The 15,935-nt window shown below is 39.3% G+C and overlaps 1 protein-coding gene across 1 annotated transcript; it reads right to left on the bottom strand.

Moving 5' to 3' along the window:
• Window positions 1-423: 423 nt before the first annotated feature.
• Window positions 424-10,410, bottom strand: WNT16 (Wnt family member 16). Its single transcript, XM_054563886.1, has 4 exons — window positions 10,316-10,410; window positions 9,873-10,120; window positions 7,741-8,027; window positions 424-888 (listed from the first exon to the last, which is right to left on the bottom strand). Exons 1-4 carry the CDS (start codon window positions 10,408-10,410, stop codon window positions 424-426), a joined length of 1,095 nt encoding a protein of 364 aa, XP_054419861.1.
• Window positions 10,411-15,935: the final 5,525 nt, after the last annotated feature.

Raw genomic sequence — 15,935 nt, 5'->3', positions numbered from 1 at the left:
AATGAGATTCATGTGTACTGCTCCTTGCTGCTATAAGAAGTGTCTTTTAAAAGTGACTAATATTCACCTACCACTATTGAGTTCCATAACCGAGTCCCATAGTCAAGGATCTTATCCAGAGGACGGACCGGGTCTTCCCGCATGAAGGTTCTTTCCGATTCTTTCTTGCTTAGGAGACAAATGATCTTCCTTGTATATAAATACGTATTTTCCAGATCACCAAAATATGAATCCAAACCTTTTAGAATCCCTCCAAATGCACAAGCTCTGTGTGTGATTGACTGGACATCGATCAGGTAAAGGGAGCTCCGAGAGGGGTCGAGGCTCTGGGGATGCGGAGGCCAGTGGCCTTCAGCAGCCCTGCACCGTGGCACTCTGCTGTCGGCACTGAAGAGTGTAGCCAGTCCAGGCTGCATGAAGTGGTTACTTGCAAGTGTGGACATCAGTCATGCTTTCACACCTCCTGCAGCGAACGTAGCAGCACCAAATAAACTTACACTCACACCTTTCCACGTGCCTGACCACATGGGTGTTGTAGCCTCGGCCGCAGCAGAGAAGGTTGCAGCCGTCGGCACCCTCAGACGTACGGTTGCATTCTCTGCCTTGTGTCCCTGGAATCCCTAATTTCTTATCTTCTACGCAGTAATTGGGAGACTTATTAATGTAGAGCAGGTCATCCTTATGGATCGGTACTTTCCTCTGGTCTTTGTCTCTTCTGCGCATTTTCCTCTTTATTTTGTCTGAGACTTGAATACTGTTTTCATATTTGTCCTTCAACAAATGTCCAATCTTTTCAAAAGAAGACATGGTTTTCCAGCATGTTTTTACAGCACAGGAGCCAGAAACTCCATGACAACGGCAGTCTACTGACATCAGATTGGCAACAGCCTGAAACCAACAGGAATTGAGTTAAATATCACTCATCAAGTGTTTTTACTTAGTTACAGAAGCAAACTAACCTAATCATTTAACTTTCTAGGTCTTTTTCCTCCTGTATAAAAATGATGGTTTTGAATGTAAAGGGTTTCTCAGATTGCTTAGGGTTCAAAAGTTTTGTCCTTCTCTTGACCCTGTAGAGCAAACCTTTCCAAGTTAAATTTAAAGGTAGTGGACTAGGCTAATATTGTTATTAAAGATTATCTGAGATAACAAAGGAAAACTGTTTTATTTCTAATCTCGTGTTTAATTTTTGGTGGAGGGAGATATTTGTGCATGTCTCCATGTTGCTGATACTATTTAGCACCTTGCTGCTCAGAGTGTGGTTTAGGGACCAGCAATTCCAGCATCACTCATGAGAATGCAGACTTTCAGAATCAGAATCTTCATTTTAATAAGATCCTCAGGTGACTCATTTATGCACATTAGAATTAGAGAAGCACTCGTAGAGAAGTCAACTCACATAGTGCATGGAAACAGCTGTGGAACCTTACAAATGCTCAAATTGCTGAGATTCTGATTTAATTGGTCAACGTGGGGTCCAGGTAATGGTATGTCTGCAAAGCTGCTCAGGTGATTCTGATGCACATCGAGGGATGAGACCTACTGACTGAACTGAGAGTTCTCAGATCTGATCACTGTAAAAGTCAGTTACATGCGTGGAGACTGGGGGAGATAGCATCTCCTGGCAGATCACACGAGAAACCCTGACTAATCGACTTCAGTTGGGCAAAAGAAGAAGGGGCTGGAGAGAGTGATTTTCTACAAAATCCTTCCTCTTCTCTGAAAAATTCATTCACAGCATGTGTCCTGTTCTTGATGGATCAGTAACACCATTTAACATAGGGAGGGGCTAATATCTATGTATTTTTTCGGTTCTGTATGCTGAGTTTGGTTGATACAGACTGCAAAATTAAATGAGATTAAAAATACCCATAAGAGTCCACTGCCTGGCACACATTAAGATCTAAATGAATGCCCCTTTCCTCTGAAGAAGGTACAGTAAGAGTGGAGATTAATTTCAAATAGGGCTAACAGAGCAAAAACAATAAAGAGTTTTGAAAAAATGTTAGGGCTCTAAATCTCTTGCTCACCAGGCCAGTCAGCAACAGCTTCCTGCAACCTCCGGAGGATGGCAGGGCAGATTAATGAATCATCCGGGCTAGCTGCAGAGTTAATGTCTGTCAACATGCTGGGTAAAGTGAAAAATTGATCTGTCCATTCAATAACTTGGAAATTGTGTGTGTAATCTCACCAAATTAAGAAAAAAACCTCACAGCTTAAGTTCCACTTACGGTTCTTATCAAAAATATAACATGACAGGGCTTTATACTTTGATATTTATTTTGTACCAAACATGACATTGACATGTTGTGGGATGTTACATTTCCTAAGAAATTAAGCAAAGTTTCTGAACATCTAATTAGACAGACTATTTCAAACAGTTTATAATATTTGCAACTTGAATGAAAGCATATGGTATTGATTTATGCAGTATTTGATACTTCTTACTGGTGTTTAAAATAATAAACAGAAGAGTATTTAAACCCCGTCCTTTATAGACTACAGCACATATGCTCATGTCCTTTTTGAATTCACGAAACTGAGAAGCTAATAGATATGTGTACTCCTTATTAACTCAGGCAAAAAGGTACATTTCAGTGATATGAAAGCAATTTATAAAAGTATAGAACACAGGCTTATTTGGTTAAATAGATAGCATTTGATATTCAGAAAGCCTTCAATTCTTTAAAATGTCTCTGGGCACAGAAATGTTCAAATTAGTGCAATCTGCCTACTTCTGTTTGGATTTTAAGTGCCTGAAGCATATGAGAAAAAAAGGGCTCAATCAATGCTAGGTAATAACAAAACAAATTGCCCAAAAGCCCCAAATCTAAGGATGTATATTTATGTGTTTAAATCTGATCAACGTTCCTTGTAGTCATCACCTAGTGATTTAAAGCTGCCCTTAGCTCAGGATCATGATTGAAGAGTTGAGTTTTTCTTTTATTAACCAGTTCAAATATCATGTAGGGTATTGCCAATTTGTAAAGCATAGCAGATAGAGTTAGACGCTTACCAAATACTTTGAATAATTAGTCCATCTCACTTAAACAGTTTTAACTCATCTCCTATTGGGATTCTAATGTGGGAAGAAGTAATAAAAACCACCTTCTTTAAATAAGAGTTACTGCTGGGAGGTCAATGGTATTGGAAGAACTTGATTAACAGTAGTGGCCCATAAGAGTGACACACCACTTTATAGGTTTAAAAGATAAAGAGAGACTGATTTTCAAATTCAGTGATATAATCTGCTGAATTTGTATCAAAACTTTGAAGGGATTTTCCTGCCATAGAAAACTAGCCCTGTTAAATGTCTGGAGTTAACTATAACTTTTCTCGGTTAACATTTTAAAGAATTTATATTTGATTACTTTTTAATTCCATTAACTTGTTGTCCATATCAATAAGGATAAAAAATGAAATAGTGTTTTTATCTTACATACATATATTCTTGGATAGACAGACAAATAAACTTCAAGGAGAAGAATAACTTGACATGCAATTTAAATGATATATCCAAGGAGAAATGATATATCTCGCAGTAGTCATTACACTGCTTTATTTTAAGTCCTATCTGTCCATGAAGAAACTTGGACGGATAGGGCTTAAAATAAAGCAGTAATGACTATTACGAGAATTTGATGAAATGCAGAGTTCAAGGCAGATACACACACACAAACTCTGAAGCTTAGTGCTCCCAGAGTCCATTTTCGTAAATGATTTTACTTAATTTAGTTTTATAGGAAGAAATGTAGTTACAAACACGTACTTATTGTTCCAGTTTTACAGAAAAATAAACAGTGTGGCTAAGATACTTGTCATACATAAGGAAAGTTAGTGACACATGATATAAAATCTTTATATGAAGCTGGGTAATTTTAGTAGAAGAGAAAAAATATTAAAGTAGAAAATGCAAGTATACTTAATAAAATTGCATCAACACTTCAAAAGAAGTATATTCTGGGGATTTTCATCTAGGATTCTTAATTAATGCTAAACAGCTATTCTGAACAGCAGTGACAGCACAGTCAGTTTGAAGGCACAAGGAAAGTAAGAGAATAGCAACTGAATAAGTTGTATGTGGTTATGAGAAAATTCCTTTCTCTACTTTAGTTGAGTTGTTAAGGTTTATAACGATATTAACAGAGGAATGTTTTGTTAACTATTGCAAACAGATGTGCCCATTTTGGTGGAATATTTTTAAACTATGGGAGAGCAATTAGGGAGGGAACATTTAATCTACTGAGCTTCTTTGTGTTAAGTTTTGGTTTGATGCATTTCTAATGAAGTGACATACGAAAGGCAAATCAAAATCCTTAAAGGTAAAAACAGAAACTGTTTGAGAAGTGGTGTAAGGAGTGATTGATCCCTCAATTTTGACTTAGGTAACACAGCAGGCAATGATTGTTTTCCTGTATATCGCTCTATCCAAACTTTACAGAAATGACCAAAAACTGGTTGTGAAACATTTTGTGATGAGCATTTCATTTTGTCAACTCACAGACGATTTGTTTAAGTTTTTATGAAAACTGCAACATCAGATTCGATGGGTACATGTGGAATTCCTTTTCCTCTGACCCATTTTGTGCCTTTCAGTCCAAAAATATATTTGAATCTGCTGTAAAGCAAAAACACTTATGTGTTGTTCAAATACTTATAAATATTCTTGAAACAGGTCAATGAAAATTTGGGGTTGGGCCCTTCCCACTTTTCTGAGTTAGTCATCATAAAACAAATTATGGGGTAGGGAAACTTAAAAGTTTATGAGGTGGACATGGGAAGAATGGAAATATTTTAAGCACACCAAAAGAAATACCCATAAATATTCCAAGTCACATTATTCCCAGAAGTTCTGCCCCTGGAAGACATCACATCATGCTATTAGCCAATCACCATTCAGCAACATTATTCTTGGAGTCATAACTTTAGGAATGGTGTCAGAAACCAAGTGGGAATTTAAGGTCAGCGGTTAGAAAATCATCTATCCTGCTCACAGCACAACTAAGCGCCAGTACCCACATTTCTCTGAACGCTTTTCGACATTTGGAGTTTGGGATTTTGAGACTAGGAAAATCAACTCAATTGAATGCAGACCTTGAACTTTACTCAGAATATGCCCTTTAAATTAAAATTCTATTTGCCAATATTGAAAATGGAGTTGATTATTCTTCCATGTTAGATAATAAGCTGGAAACTTGGTTAGTTAGTTGTTGTGGTAGTGGTGGTTTTTATATTTCTGGCCACCAAAAGAAAGGAAAATACAAAAGTGCTTTGAATTGCAATATTTCATGATGAAAGAACAATAAAACACCTCAAAATACTCAGGTAGTATTTTGTAATATTTTAAGCTACCATCTAGACTAATGTGAAAGAAAAAAAGATTTAGTAAAGAAATTTAAATTTTACATAAAATGTGCATAAATGCATAGGCTAAATTATTTTCTGCATAATGTGAATAATAGCAAAAACCTAGAGAATATAATGAGATGGTGTTTTGCCAATAAACAATGGATTAATATTGATGCTGAATAGTTGTATTTTGTTAATGAAATTAGAATATAAATAACTGTAAGATTCAAGTTAATGGTTACAAAGACAAATACTGCTATTAATTAAAAATTCAAATAAGACAGAATAAAACTAAATTACTGCTTAATATTACTAATAAAATACATTTTAGAAGACTTTAGGACATTTTGTAAGTTCAGAGTTGACTTCATCAAGAGAATCATAGTATGAGTTACTGAGTTTTGTTTCCTGGTTAAAATTTTAAAAATCTCTGCCAAAATATTTAAAGAATGACTAAAAAAGATATAAGGTTTAAATTAATAATAAATATTCATTTAATTGTTTTCTTACTTTAAAAATATATTAATTTCACTCATTTGGTGCTTTTTTCTTGCTTAACTCTGGAGTTTTAAAGAACATATGTTAATTACAATTAATCTTTTATATTAATATATTAGAAAGGATTAAAAATTCTTTTATTAGACAATACTTAAATTAAAGCAAAAACTAATTTATTTAATGTAAAACTTTAAGAAGAAGATGCATATGCATAACTATGGTTTTAGGCAAGTTACTTTAGTAATGTAAATTAACTTTTTAAATTGCTAAACAAGCCCTGTTCAGGGAGCTCATTTGGTTAAAGCACTGTCCCAATATGCCAAGGCTGCAAGTTCCATCCCTGGTCAGGGCACACACTAGAAGCAACCAATGAATTGCATACATATGTGGAACAACAAATCAATGTCTCTCTCTCTCCCCCGCCCCCATCCTGGCCCAACCCTTCCTGTCTTTCTCCAAAAAAAAAAAAAAAAAAAAAAGTCAATACATAAAAATTTAAAAATAAATAAGATCATTTCTAAACAAAAATATGAAAAGCTTACATAGCTACTTACTAATTTTCTATTTTGCACCTTTTAATTAAATATTTAAATTGAATTGAAAATTCAAATTTGGATTTGATGTATTATAGTGATATATTTATTGAGATTTCTGTTTTTGTATTTTAAACCAAGTGGTTAAGTAAAGAAAACTGGCTGAAACTTGCAACAATTCTGGTTAGGTTCCATTTATTAATTTTCAAAAAAATTTAAAACAAATGCAACATGTATTTTAAATATTTCTGAAAGATACTGAAACTTGTTTTATTTCAGGAGAATGTGTCAGATTACAATGACAGCTTTGGGACTTTTACAGATTACTGGGTATTTATAGTGTGCATGTGTGTGTGTATGTATAAAACATGTGCTGATATTTCTGTCCTGAAAAGATTATAAGATAGAAAGTAAATATTCATAAAAAAAAGTTTTGGCTGTTTAGAAAAGTCACAATGAATTACCAAGTAATTCAATGATGGTGTAGAAGTCAAATATTATTGTGTCCAATATTCACTGAGGTAAATATATAAAAGTTAAATTAAGTTACAAATTTATTCAGTTTTAAGAAAACTTAGTACAAAAAAACCAGAATTCATAAGAGGTTGATTAGATGATGACACTTCAACTTTGATTCCTGCTGAATCATTACTATATCTATATTTTAAAATATCCATATATTTAATACATTTATAGCTTCTTTTCATTTATCTATATCAATTTTACAGTGAATCTACATAGCTTTATAATAAAATGACTATTTCCCTTAGAAAACTTTGTTTTAGAAAAAAAATTAGTTAAATATTGTGTATTCCAAACATCTTCAAGAATGTTTGCTAGAGAAAGTAAAGGTGAAACTGACATGTCTAGGAGACATTGCTCACTAAGAAATACATTTAAAAGAATAAAGTTCAAATTTGAGGAAATGAACATTGACCCAGTCCCATTAGAAAGGCAGACACTGTAGATCTTATTTAGTCTCTGCCAATAACCAGCTAAAAGGGTGGCACCAAATAACCCAACAGGCATGTGTACATCTATTATTTTATAATTAGTGTTTTAGGTCCACAAAATATACAATCGCAAATACATTCTCTAACAAGACTGAACTCATGTTAGTTGGAGAACTTAAACTAAATCAATGTGGTCAGCAGAGGCTCATGAAATAAAAAAATACATATAAATCAGTGCCACATTTATAATAAGCACACATATATAATAATTATATACACATATATACATATATATTTCTTAGGTTGCAAGGATTTTTAAAAACTATTTGAACAGATTCATGCACAAGTGTCACCCTCATGTTATTTACCTAAAAGCACTGGATTTTATCCCATTTTCTAATACATACCTGCCTTCCAGCTTCATTGTTATGCAGGTTCATCGTTAACAGTACTTTGCTTTCTTTCCCCGTGGTGTTTCTGATGGGGAAATCGAGGAACTTTCTGCTGAACCACATGCCGTACTGCACGTCATCGGAGCAGCCCCCCCAGTGCCAGCCTTCGCTCGCTGAGCCGCCGTTCTGTAAGGTGGTGTCACAGGAACACTCCGTCATGTTGCCTGCACTGCACGACCTGGTCACAGAATGCACCAGGCCTGCGGCCATCACGGCATGAATAAATGCTGTTTCCTTGGTGCCTGAAATAAAACATAAATTGCTAAGTGAAAGAGCCATGCCATTCTTCGTTTACGTTCATAATAGAGCCTCCTACTCATTCTCTTGCCAGGGAAGCAATTTTTCAATTGCTTACAACGGATGCTTTAATGAGTACATATTTAGAAAGGATGATTTCCTATTGTTCTAGTCTTTTTAAAAAGCAGCATTAATTTTAAGTATCATGCTTGAAAGGATTCTCATATATAGGATATCATTGTTCTCATACCTAAAAATATCTAAAATATGAAATATATGTCAATACCTAGTTCAGTGCCTAGTAGACCACAAAAGCTCAATAAATACATGTCAAATTTTAAAAAATCCTTTGCATGGATACCGTAAATGGTATACAGTGTCCCCAAAGAATTCAGATTACACTTGCTTTTAAATTTAAAATGTGTTTTCACAAAACACAAGCTGAAAAATTAGGTGCAGTTTTTGTTCGCACAAATAACACACATCAGAAAGCAAATTAAAATTAAACCAAGACTAAAGCAATTAGTAGATAAATGATAGTTTAGTTTCACATTAAAGATTGCTCTTTTTTAGTATATTGTGAAAAACATCCTGGTATTATTGAATAACATGAAACCATTATATATTTTATATAGTACTAGCTAATCCTCTTACAGGCTTAAAGATAACTAAAATGAAAGATAATTGAAATGTCACCGGCAAAAAAAAAAAAGTTACGAAAAATTATTGAATGTGTATTTAGCACACCTGCAATAGTGTTCCAGCTAAAATCTTGGAAAATTAAAGTTTCATTAAAGCATAAATAAAATGGACTAGAAGAGACTCCGCAGGCGATTTTTTTTTTCTTTCGAGATGTTTAGATTGGAGTAGAAACAATTTCACGCCCGTTGTCCAATAAACCTTTTCAACAGCTGATGCCTCTGCATTTCAGCAACTGTGAAGAACACAGTTTTGTTTTGTTTTTTTTCCTTCTTTTCCTCTGTAGGGGATCAGGGCTCCTTAGGAAGGGTGTGCCGGCCAAAACCCAGCAGGGCCAAGGCGATGCTTTGACGGCTGTGTGTGCAGGGACCCGGTAGGGAAGGGTCAAAGGTGGAGAGAGAACGGAAATGAATGTGAAAAGCAACGAATCTTCCAGCGCCCGGGTCCTAAAATTCTTTGAATCTGCTAATAATCCTGGAACGACCCTGGTTCTCTGTTCCTTTATCCTTACCGAGTCACTAGGCACGTGGAAGTGGAACTTTGTTTTACTGCAGCTTCCCGCCCCTCCTCTGAGCGCAGAGGAGGGGAGAGAGAAGAACGGAGGGTGAGCCGAAGTGGTCGTGCCCGGCTCAGCCGCACGTTGGGTTGTCCAGGATAATGCCTTTTAAAAATCACCATTATTCCGTGTACCCAGTGCTCGAGGAGCCACCAAACGTGGGGCTTCGCCGCATTTAGCCACTTGTCCAGGACTCGGTGCGCAGCGGAGCTGCTTAAATCAAAGCAGATGGGGCAGCAGCATTCCCTGCTGCCGACATCATGTTTCTCCAGCTGGTGACCCAAGTAGGGGGGCGCTAGGGGTCCGAGGGGTCGGCGGGGTGGAGTGTCAAAGTTTTTCCCCAACTCAGCCGGGCCCAGCGGGAAGGAGGAAGAGCTACATCTCCAAGCACTGGCTCCGGACCTGGGGAGTCACCCCCTTCAGGACCGCACCTGCACCCGGGGTCTCGCTTCCGTAGCTCCCAATTCCCGTCCACGACAGGACCTCTTTTGGAACTTAGAGAGCGACAGGGCTGTGCAAGCACTATTTTATATACAGGAACTGGAGGAGCCGTGGTCCCCCGTCCCGCGCCAGCCCCGAGGGTCCCGGAACTCACCACTGCTCAGCTCGTAGCCAAAGAGGGGGCTGGTGCCGGGCGGGGCGGCGGCGGCGGAGGCCACCTGGCAGTTCCATCTCTCGTGTCTGAACTGGCTCCTGCACTCCTGGATGCCCAGCCGGGCGCCCTCTCGGATGCTGGGCAGCAGGTACGGTTTCTTCTTGCATAGCTCCTTCTGGCGGCTGTTCAGCGGCAAGTTGGCGCAGCCCAGTTTCTCCGGAACCCCAAAGGAGGCGATGCCCAACCACCTGTAAGACACGGCCGCCCCTAACGTAACGTCTCTCGCCGGCTGCCCTCCCCCATCCCAAATGTTTTCCCCCAAATCAGGTCACCCGCCTAGGATCCCCGTCTCTACCCGCCCTCCCTCCTTAGCTAAAAGTTACCTGAGGCTGGGTATCTCATTTGTCATATACTCCGTGAGTCCCCGCTGCCCCCATACTCACATCCAGTTTCCTTGGGCTCCGCCAGGGAACAGCGCGAGCAGGGCTGCCCAAAGTGCGCACAGGCGGGCCAGTCCCAGGAGCGCCGCTCTGTCCATGGCCCCCGCATGGATTCCCCCAGCCACAGCCACTCCTCTTCTGCCCTCCCCACCAGATGCCCGCCAGGCCAGAGGTCAGTTCCCCAGCACTAAGTTGGCCCTCGCCCTCTTCCTCCCTGCAGACAACATATAAAGAAGGCCAGCAGTGGTAGGGGCTCTCAGCACCCTCCCATCGTGTGCAGGGAGCCGTGTGAGGAGGTGGAAGAAATAGCCTGAGACTCTCCTCCCGCGCCCAGCTGCAGAAGAAGAGCTGGAGATGCAGGAGAGTCCCTCGCACTCCAAGGTGAGAAACTTGTGTTGATGTAGCTGTGTCTCCATCGCCCCCGGCCTCTCCTCCCATCTCCTCCCCCTGGCCGCGCCTGGAGCCTGATTGGCCAAGCCGCTGGCCCGCACTCATCATCCCCAGACATCAGGATCTCATTGGCTGAGAGAGGTCTCCGCGGGAGGCTCTGGGTCCGCAGCTCCAGTCCTGCCCGTCCAGACCCCCGTTGTGTTCTTGACCTTTCTTCTGGTCACTGTCTCCAGAGCTGGTCTCTTGGGGAGAGTAAGGGACTCAACCCGAGGACCGATAGAGGCGCTTCTGTCCTAGTAGCCTTGGGTGGAGGCGTGGATCAAATGGGAATGGAAGATGTTTGAGTTCCACCCACCCCAGTTGCATTTGGATTAATTACCCTCTGGGTGGAGTGGCTGGAAAATCTCACTGTCCCCGTTTCTTTCCTCTCCTTCACCTCACAGGAGAATAATCTTTTTGAGTCACAGTTGGTACCAAACAAGCTGACCTTTCAACACCCTGCTTGAGGTCTCAATGTGTCAGGAAGATTGAGAGGACGGGTGAAATGGTGTCAGGCTGGAGACGTCGTCATCTGTGCAAGCATTCATTTTTAGCGAAAGGGAAGGTTCCAACCTACCATACTTAAGTCGTGTTGTGTGATTTCCTTTTACTAATTTGTCTCACATTCTGCATCCTTGAAAGCACAGAAAAAGAATGTGAGTGAGAGCTGTCTTGGAGAGTTCTAGAATAGAGGGGGCTGTATCCTTACCCTTCTCTCCAGTCTACATTATGGCTCGCAAGGAGACTTTGGCAAGGACTACAACTAAAGACATTTTTAAAACATACTTATTTAACACCGACCGTGTGGCCAGTACTGCAGGAAATTTTAAAGACAAGATCCTTCCCTCAAGTACACAAACCAGCCATGGAGAAAAGTCTAAAACAAAATAATATGAGATTCTCTGTAAAGGAGAGTACGGAATCCAGCCAGGTACTCTTTAGAGCCAAAGAGAGTTCAGAAGCAAAATGTTATGGTGCTGGCAGTTTAGGAAGGTTGGTACACGAGTGTTCTGCAGTCTCTGGGAGAGCTCTGAAGTCAAGTGGCACTGACTGAGCTGTGGTATTAGAGAGCCCTGGCTCACCTGCTTGGGGAAAGGCATCACTTGCTTCTCAGAGGATTTAAGAAATATTTGTAAATTCTCAGGTGGATAGATCGGCTTAGTGGATGCCAAAACCCAGAATTACTCAAATAAAAGATCTTATATTTGCTTTATTCTCAAGTAAAAGATTTAATTTGTTGCATATCTCTTACATTAGCCCAGAGCAATAAAAACTTACTAAGATTCCTATCCTATCCCATTCACTCCTTTATTCAACAAGTATTTGCTGAGTGAACACCATGTACTAGTAAGCCACACTCTAATTTTTAGACAGTCAAGTTGATGATAGGGTGTAGTTACTGATCCAGAAATATTTGGGCGAATGGCTAGTGACCTCTCTGAAACTCAAAGCCTTCATCCAAGCCCACTTTATTCTGTGAGCTACTCCAGGAGGAGTCCTGGAGCATTCATTGCCATACCCCCACCATTGGGCCCAGCACATGAGATCTTGGTTTGGATGGAACACAATTTACTGAGTGAATTAACATGATGAGGAACATTCCAAGCAGATATCTAAGTGGCTAAATGGTGAAACTAAGGAAATGGCTGTTATTTTCAGGGGACTGGAGGAGGGAAGAGAGAGCAAGCTCAAAACTGGGAGAGTAGAGGACAGTAATGCTCTATGCTGATTTTAGTGGTAGATACTTTAAGGAAGTTTGGGGTTTTTTTAGTTGAAAAATATATATTGAACCTATATTATGAGTTAAAAAGTGGGAGGTAAAACTGAGCTAAAGTTCACAGCCTGGTTGGCAAGACTGGAAGTGAACAGGCAATTATAATACCTTGTGATAAATGGGGGAAGTATAGTGTGCCATGAACCACATAGGAGGATTACTTAATCTAGTTTCGGAGTGGGGTGGTCCCTTGAATATTGCCTTCGTTATTACTCTAGGGATCCAGCACTGTCCAGGCAGGCATTCAGATAAAACATTTAGAGGAGAACTGGGAGTATTCTGTTCTTACAGTCTAAGAACAATGGGTCAACCATTTTCAAATCCAAGCCACAGTTTTAGGGCCTGAGTGGTGCTGTATCTCTTTTATATAACCTAAGGCCGTTGAGGTCATTCTGTCCATACCTCTAAAGCAAAGGAGACATTTCCAGGAGTTGATCCAGTTGAAGCAGGCATTTCATTAAATGAACAGACATGTGAGTACTTAATTTGCATGTAAACTGTTGGGCACCAAGACCCTCCTATGTGCCCCCAGTGTTTTCTTTCTTACTTTCTATCTCTGTCCCTCCCCTCTTTCTCTTTCTCTCCCTCTCTCTCCCCCTTCTCACCCCCTGCTCCCTTCTCCCTTTCAACCCACACAATTGATACTCACGTTATAGATAAAGAAATGAATTTGGAGAGATTAAAAAACTTGCTCGAGGTCACCCAGCTAATAACTAATAGAGTCAAAAAAAATCTTATTTTAGAGGACTTATTCTTTATACCATAACATACTGCTTCATAGCCTAATTCAAATCCTTTTTTTTTTCCTAATCAAATTCCTGATCAATGGGCCTCAGGGTCTAAATTTCTCTTTTGCATACCATGGTTCTTTATCACAGTTCACAGATACCTCCATCAGAGTTCTGTTCCCTGATGCTAAACCAAAACCATATATTTTTCATTGAAAAAAATATATTGAGCCTCTGTTATGAGTTAAAAAGTGGGGGAACACCACTGAGCTAAATGGTAGTAGAGCTCACAGAGCGGGTGGGTCTCCTGAGGAAGTCTCCCTGAAGCAGATGGCAGTCTGTATGCATGTCCTTCCCTTTCCCTGGTCTTGCCATCTGGTTTCTGTGGGCTGGGGGGACCAGTGGGAAGAGCATTGGGCTGATTTGGGTGGCAATTAATTTCAAATTTGAGCCTTAGTTTTCTCACCTGTAAAATTTCAAAAGGTTTCTTTTAGATCTGAATCTCTTACTGGAGTTCCCATAGGGTTGGAGGGAGATAACTTTGTGTGTGTGTGTGTGTGTGTGTGTGTGTGTGTGTGTGTGTTGGGAAGACTGCAATTGCTAGTGGATTTGCACTCCTAAGAAGAGGAAACCCTAGGTATTGATTGACAGTTCCCAGGGTGGCACAGGCTAGAGTTTCCTGCCCCCATCTTATCTTCAGTTCTACTTTTGCTTCTGGATTTCCATTAAAATTAATTATTTTAATGGCAGAAATTTTTTAAGTGGTCAGACTTTAAAAGATATTAGAATATTGTCAGGTCATATGAAATTTTATTTAGAGGACAAAAGAAAATTTTATGTTACAGGAATTTTATTTATCCTGGAATATGAAAGTGAAGAGCTCTTTCATAATCTGATTGCTCTCCTTTAATATAAAGTGGCTCATCTCTACTACATAAGGTTATGCTCCTTATTTAGAGTTGAGAAATAAAGTTAAAAATGGGTGCTATCCAAACATATACACAACTATACCTTTCAAACTGTTAACTTGCAGCAAGCAGGAGACTCATTTTCTATTTATTATTTTTTATTTTGTAATTTGGAAAGAGGACAAAATATTAACTGGCTAATAGAATATGACCTGGTGTCTACTGTGTTAGGCATGCTTTCTAAGCTTCAGGTGCCCATATCAATAAAATGATACAGAGATCATACCGCTTATTTTTCATAAATGAGGGTTGATATTATGGCATGTCATGATGAATCCGACTACCTTGATTAGTTCTGTTAAGAGATTGCCATGTGACTTCACATTTTTATAGGTTACTGAAGCATCTATTGCATCTTGATTCCACAAAGAGAACATGTATTTGAACTTGTTTTTCCAGCAGGGGTAAGGCATTTTGAGTTGTATTCTAGGAAAAGATATTTAGGAGGGGGAGAGCCAGATTTCAAGCAATATTCCTTTCATTCAAGGGAGCTCTCAAGGGATTGAATCTGTGACTGTGGTTACATCTCTGATCAGCTGGGCTAAGTGAACCAGGTAAGCAGCTGGCTGGCTGCAAATCATACTGCCTACTCAGGACATTTGTAGATGGTTGGTCGTAGAACCCAGAGGAGCCTGTTCTTTCTGGTAGTTTTCTCTCAGTCCCTGGGAAACTCAGCAAAAAGGCTGCCTGCACAGATATGCCTTGGACTCTGCCTCTGGCAGTCCATCAGAGGACGAGACTTCTAAAGGCCCTGTTGTAAGAATTTCTGCTGCAGATCACAGAGACTTATGTACTGGAAACTGATACCAGAAGCACCCCAGCTGGTCTTAACTCCCATGACAGAACAGAAGACCAGAGGTGACTTTTTATATAACTGGGTTCCCATCCATTCTATTTTAAATTCCACCTGGATGCTACCAGTGTGGGACAGAGCACAGGCTTGTGGCTGCTGGCTCTCAGGCAAAGGCGAGAATGCATTCTGGATGTCCTGCTGTCCTTTGGTGGCCAGAAAAGCCTATAAGGATGACAATCTTGAAGCAACAGAGGAGATATCAGTAACAGAAAGGGCAGGAGTAGGATGCTGGCTTGCCTTTACTTGTGTAAGAAATTAAGACTGAAAGTGCCTCATAAAGTGTTAACATAAAATGGCTTATATTTAGTGACATTCATACAGATTATGCAATCTTTCTGATAAACAAAAGTGGTCACTGCTGCCTGAGGGCACAGGTAAACAAACACATAAAACTGAAAAGTATAGGAAGAGTTTTGAGTATTTCAGTATCCTTTTCAAAAACATTTTTCTGAATTTTGTAAAAAAACACTTCTGTCAGTTAATGAATTACTATCAATTTTAATAAGTTATCAAGAAAACAACTTTAAAAATCTAGCATTTACATTTTTTAGAGTATTATTTATGGAGTGATCACTGGGATGTCTATAGCAGAACAAAATTTCTCTTTTTTTATCTTTTACAAAAATTAAAAAATCTGAAATTTTAAAGGAGAAAATTTTGAGGGAAAAGTCATTTAGAAAGAATTGATTGTGACCCTCTTAGTCTAGCTTTTGGTCTGCATAATTAGATCTAATTGTTGTCATGTACTAAGTGTCCTTCTGCCAATAAAATGCCCCAAATCAGCAAATGCTGAAATTTCTTTTGTATTCAGCGTTGTTGTTCATATGTTTAACTGTTGGCTACTGTCCTCATTATGGGTGGATAGCATGTC

The sequence above is a fragment of the Pteronotus mesoamericanus genome, unplaced genomic scaffold (assembly GCF_021234165.1).
Source record: "Pteronotus mesoamericanus isolate MK-2021 breed Mesoamerican mustached bat unplaced genomic scaffold, CSHL_Meso_final scaffold_85, whole genome shotgun sequence".
In the NCBI taxonomy this organism is placed as follows: Eukaryota; Metazoa; Chordata; class Mammalia; order Chiroptera; family Mormoopidae; genus Pteronotus; species Pteronotus mesoamericanus.
Note: the sequence above shows the minus strand (reverse complement) of the source record. Positions and strands in the feature narration are given on the sequence as shown.

Coding starts and splice junctions, on each gene's coding strand:
- WNT16 (XM_054563886.1), bottom strand. CDS start 10,410: ATGGACAGAGCGGCGCTCCTGGGACTGGCCCGCCTGTGCGCACTTTGG. Junction 10,121..10,315: donor GGAGCCCAAGGAAACTGGAT/GTGAGTATGGGG, acceptor CGTGTCTTACAG/GTGGTTGGGCATCGCCTCCT. Junction 8,028..9,872: donor TGGCTACGAGCTGAGCAGTG/GTGAGTTCCGGG, acceptor GTTTTATTTCAG/GCACCAAGGAAACAGCATTT.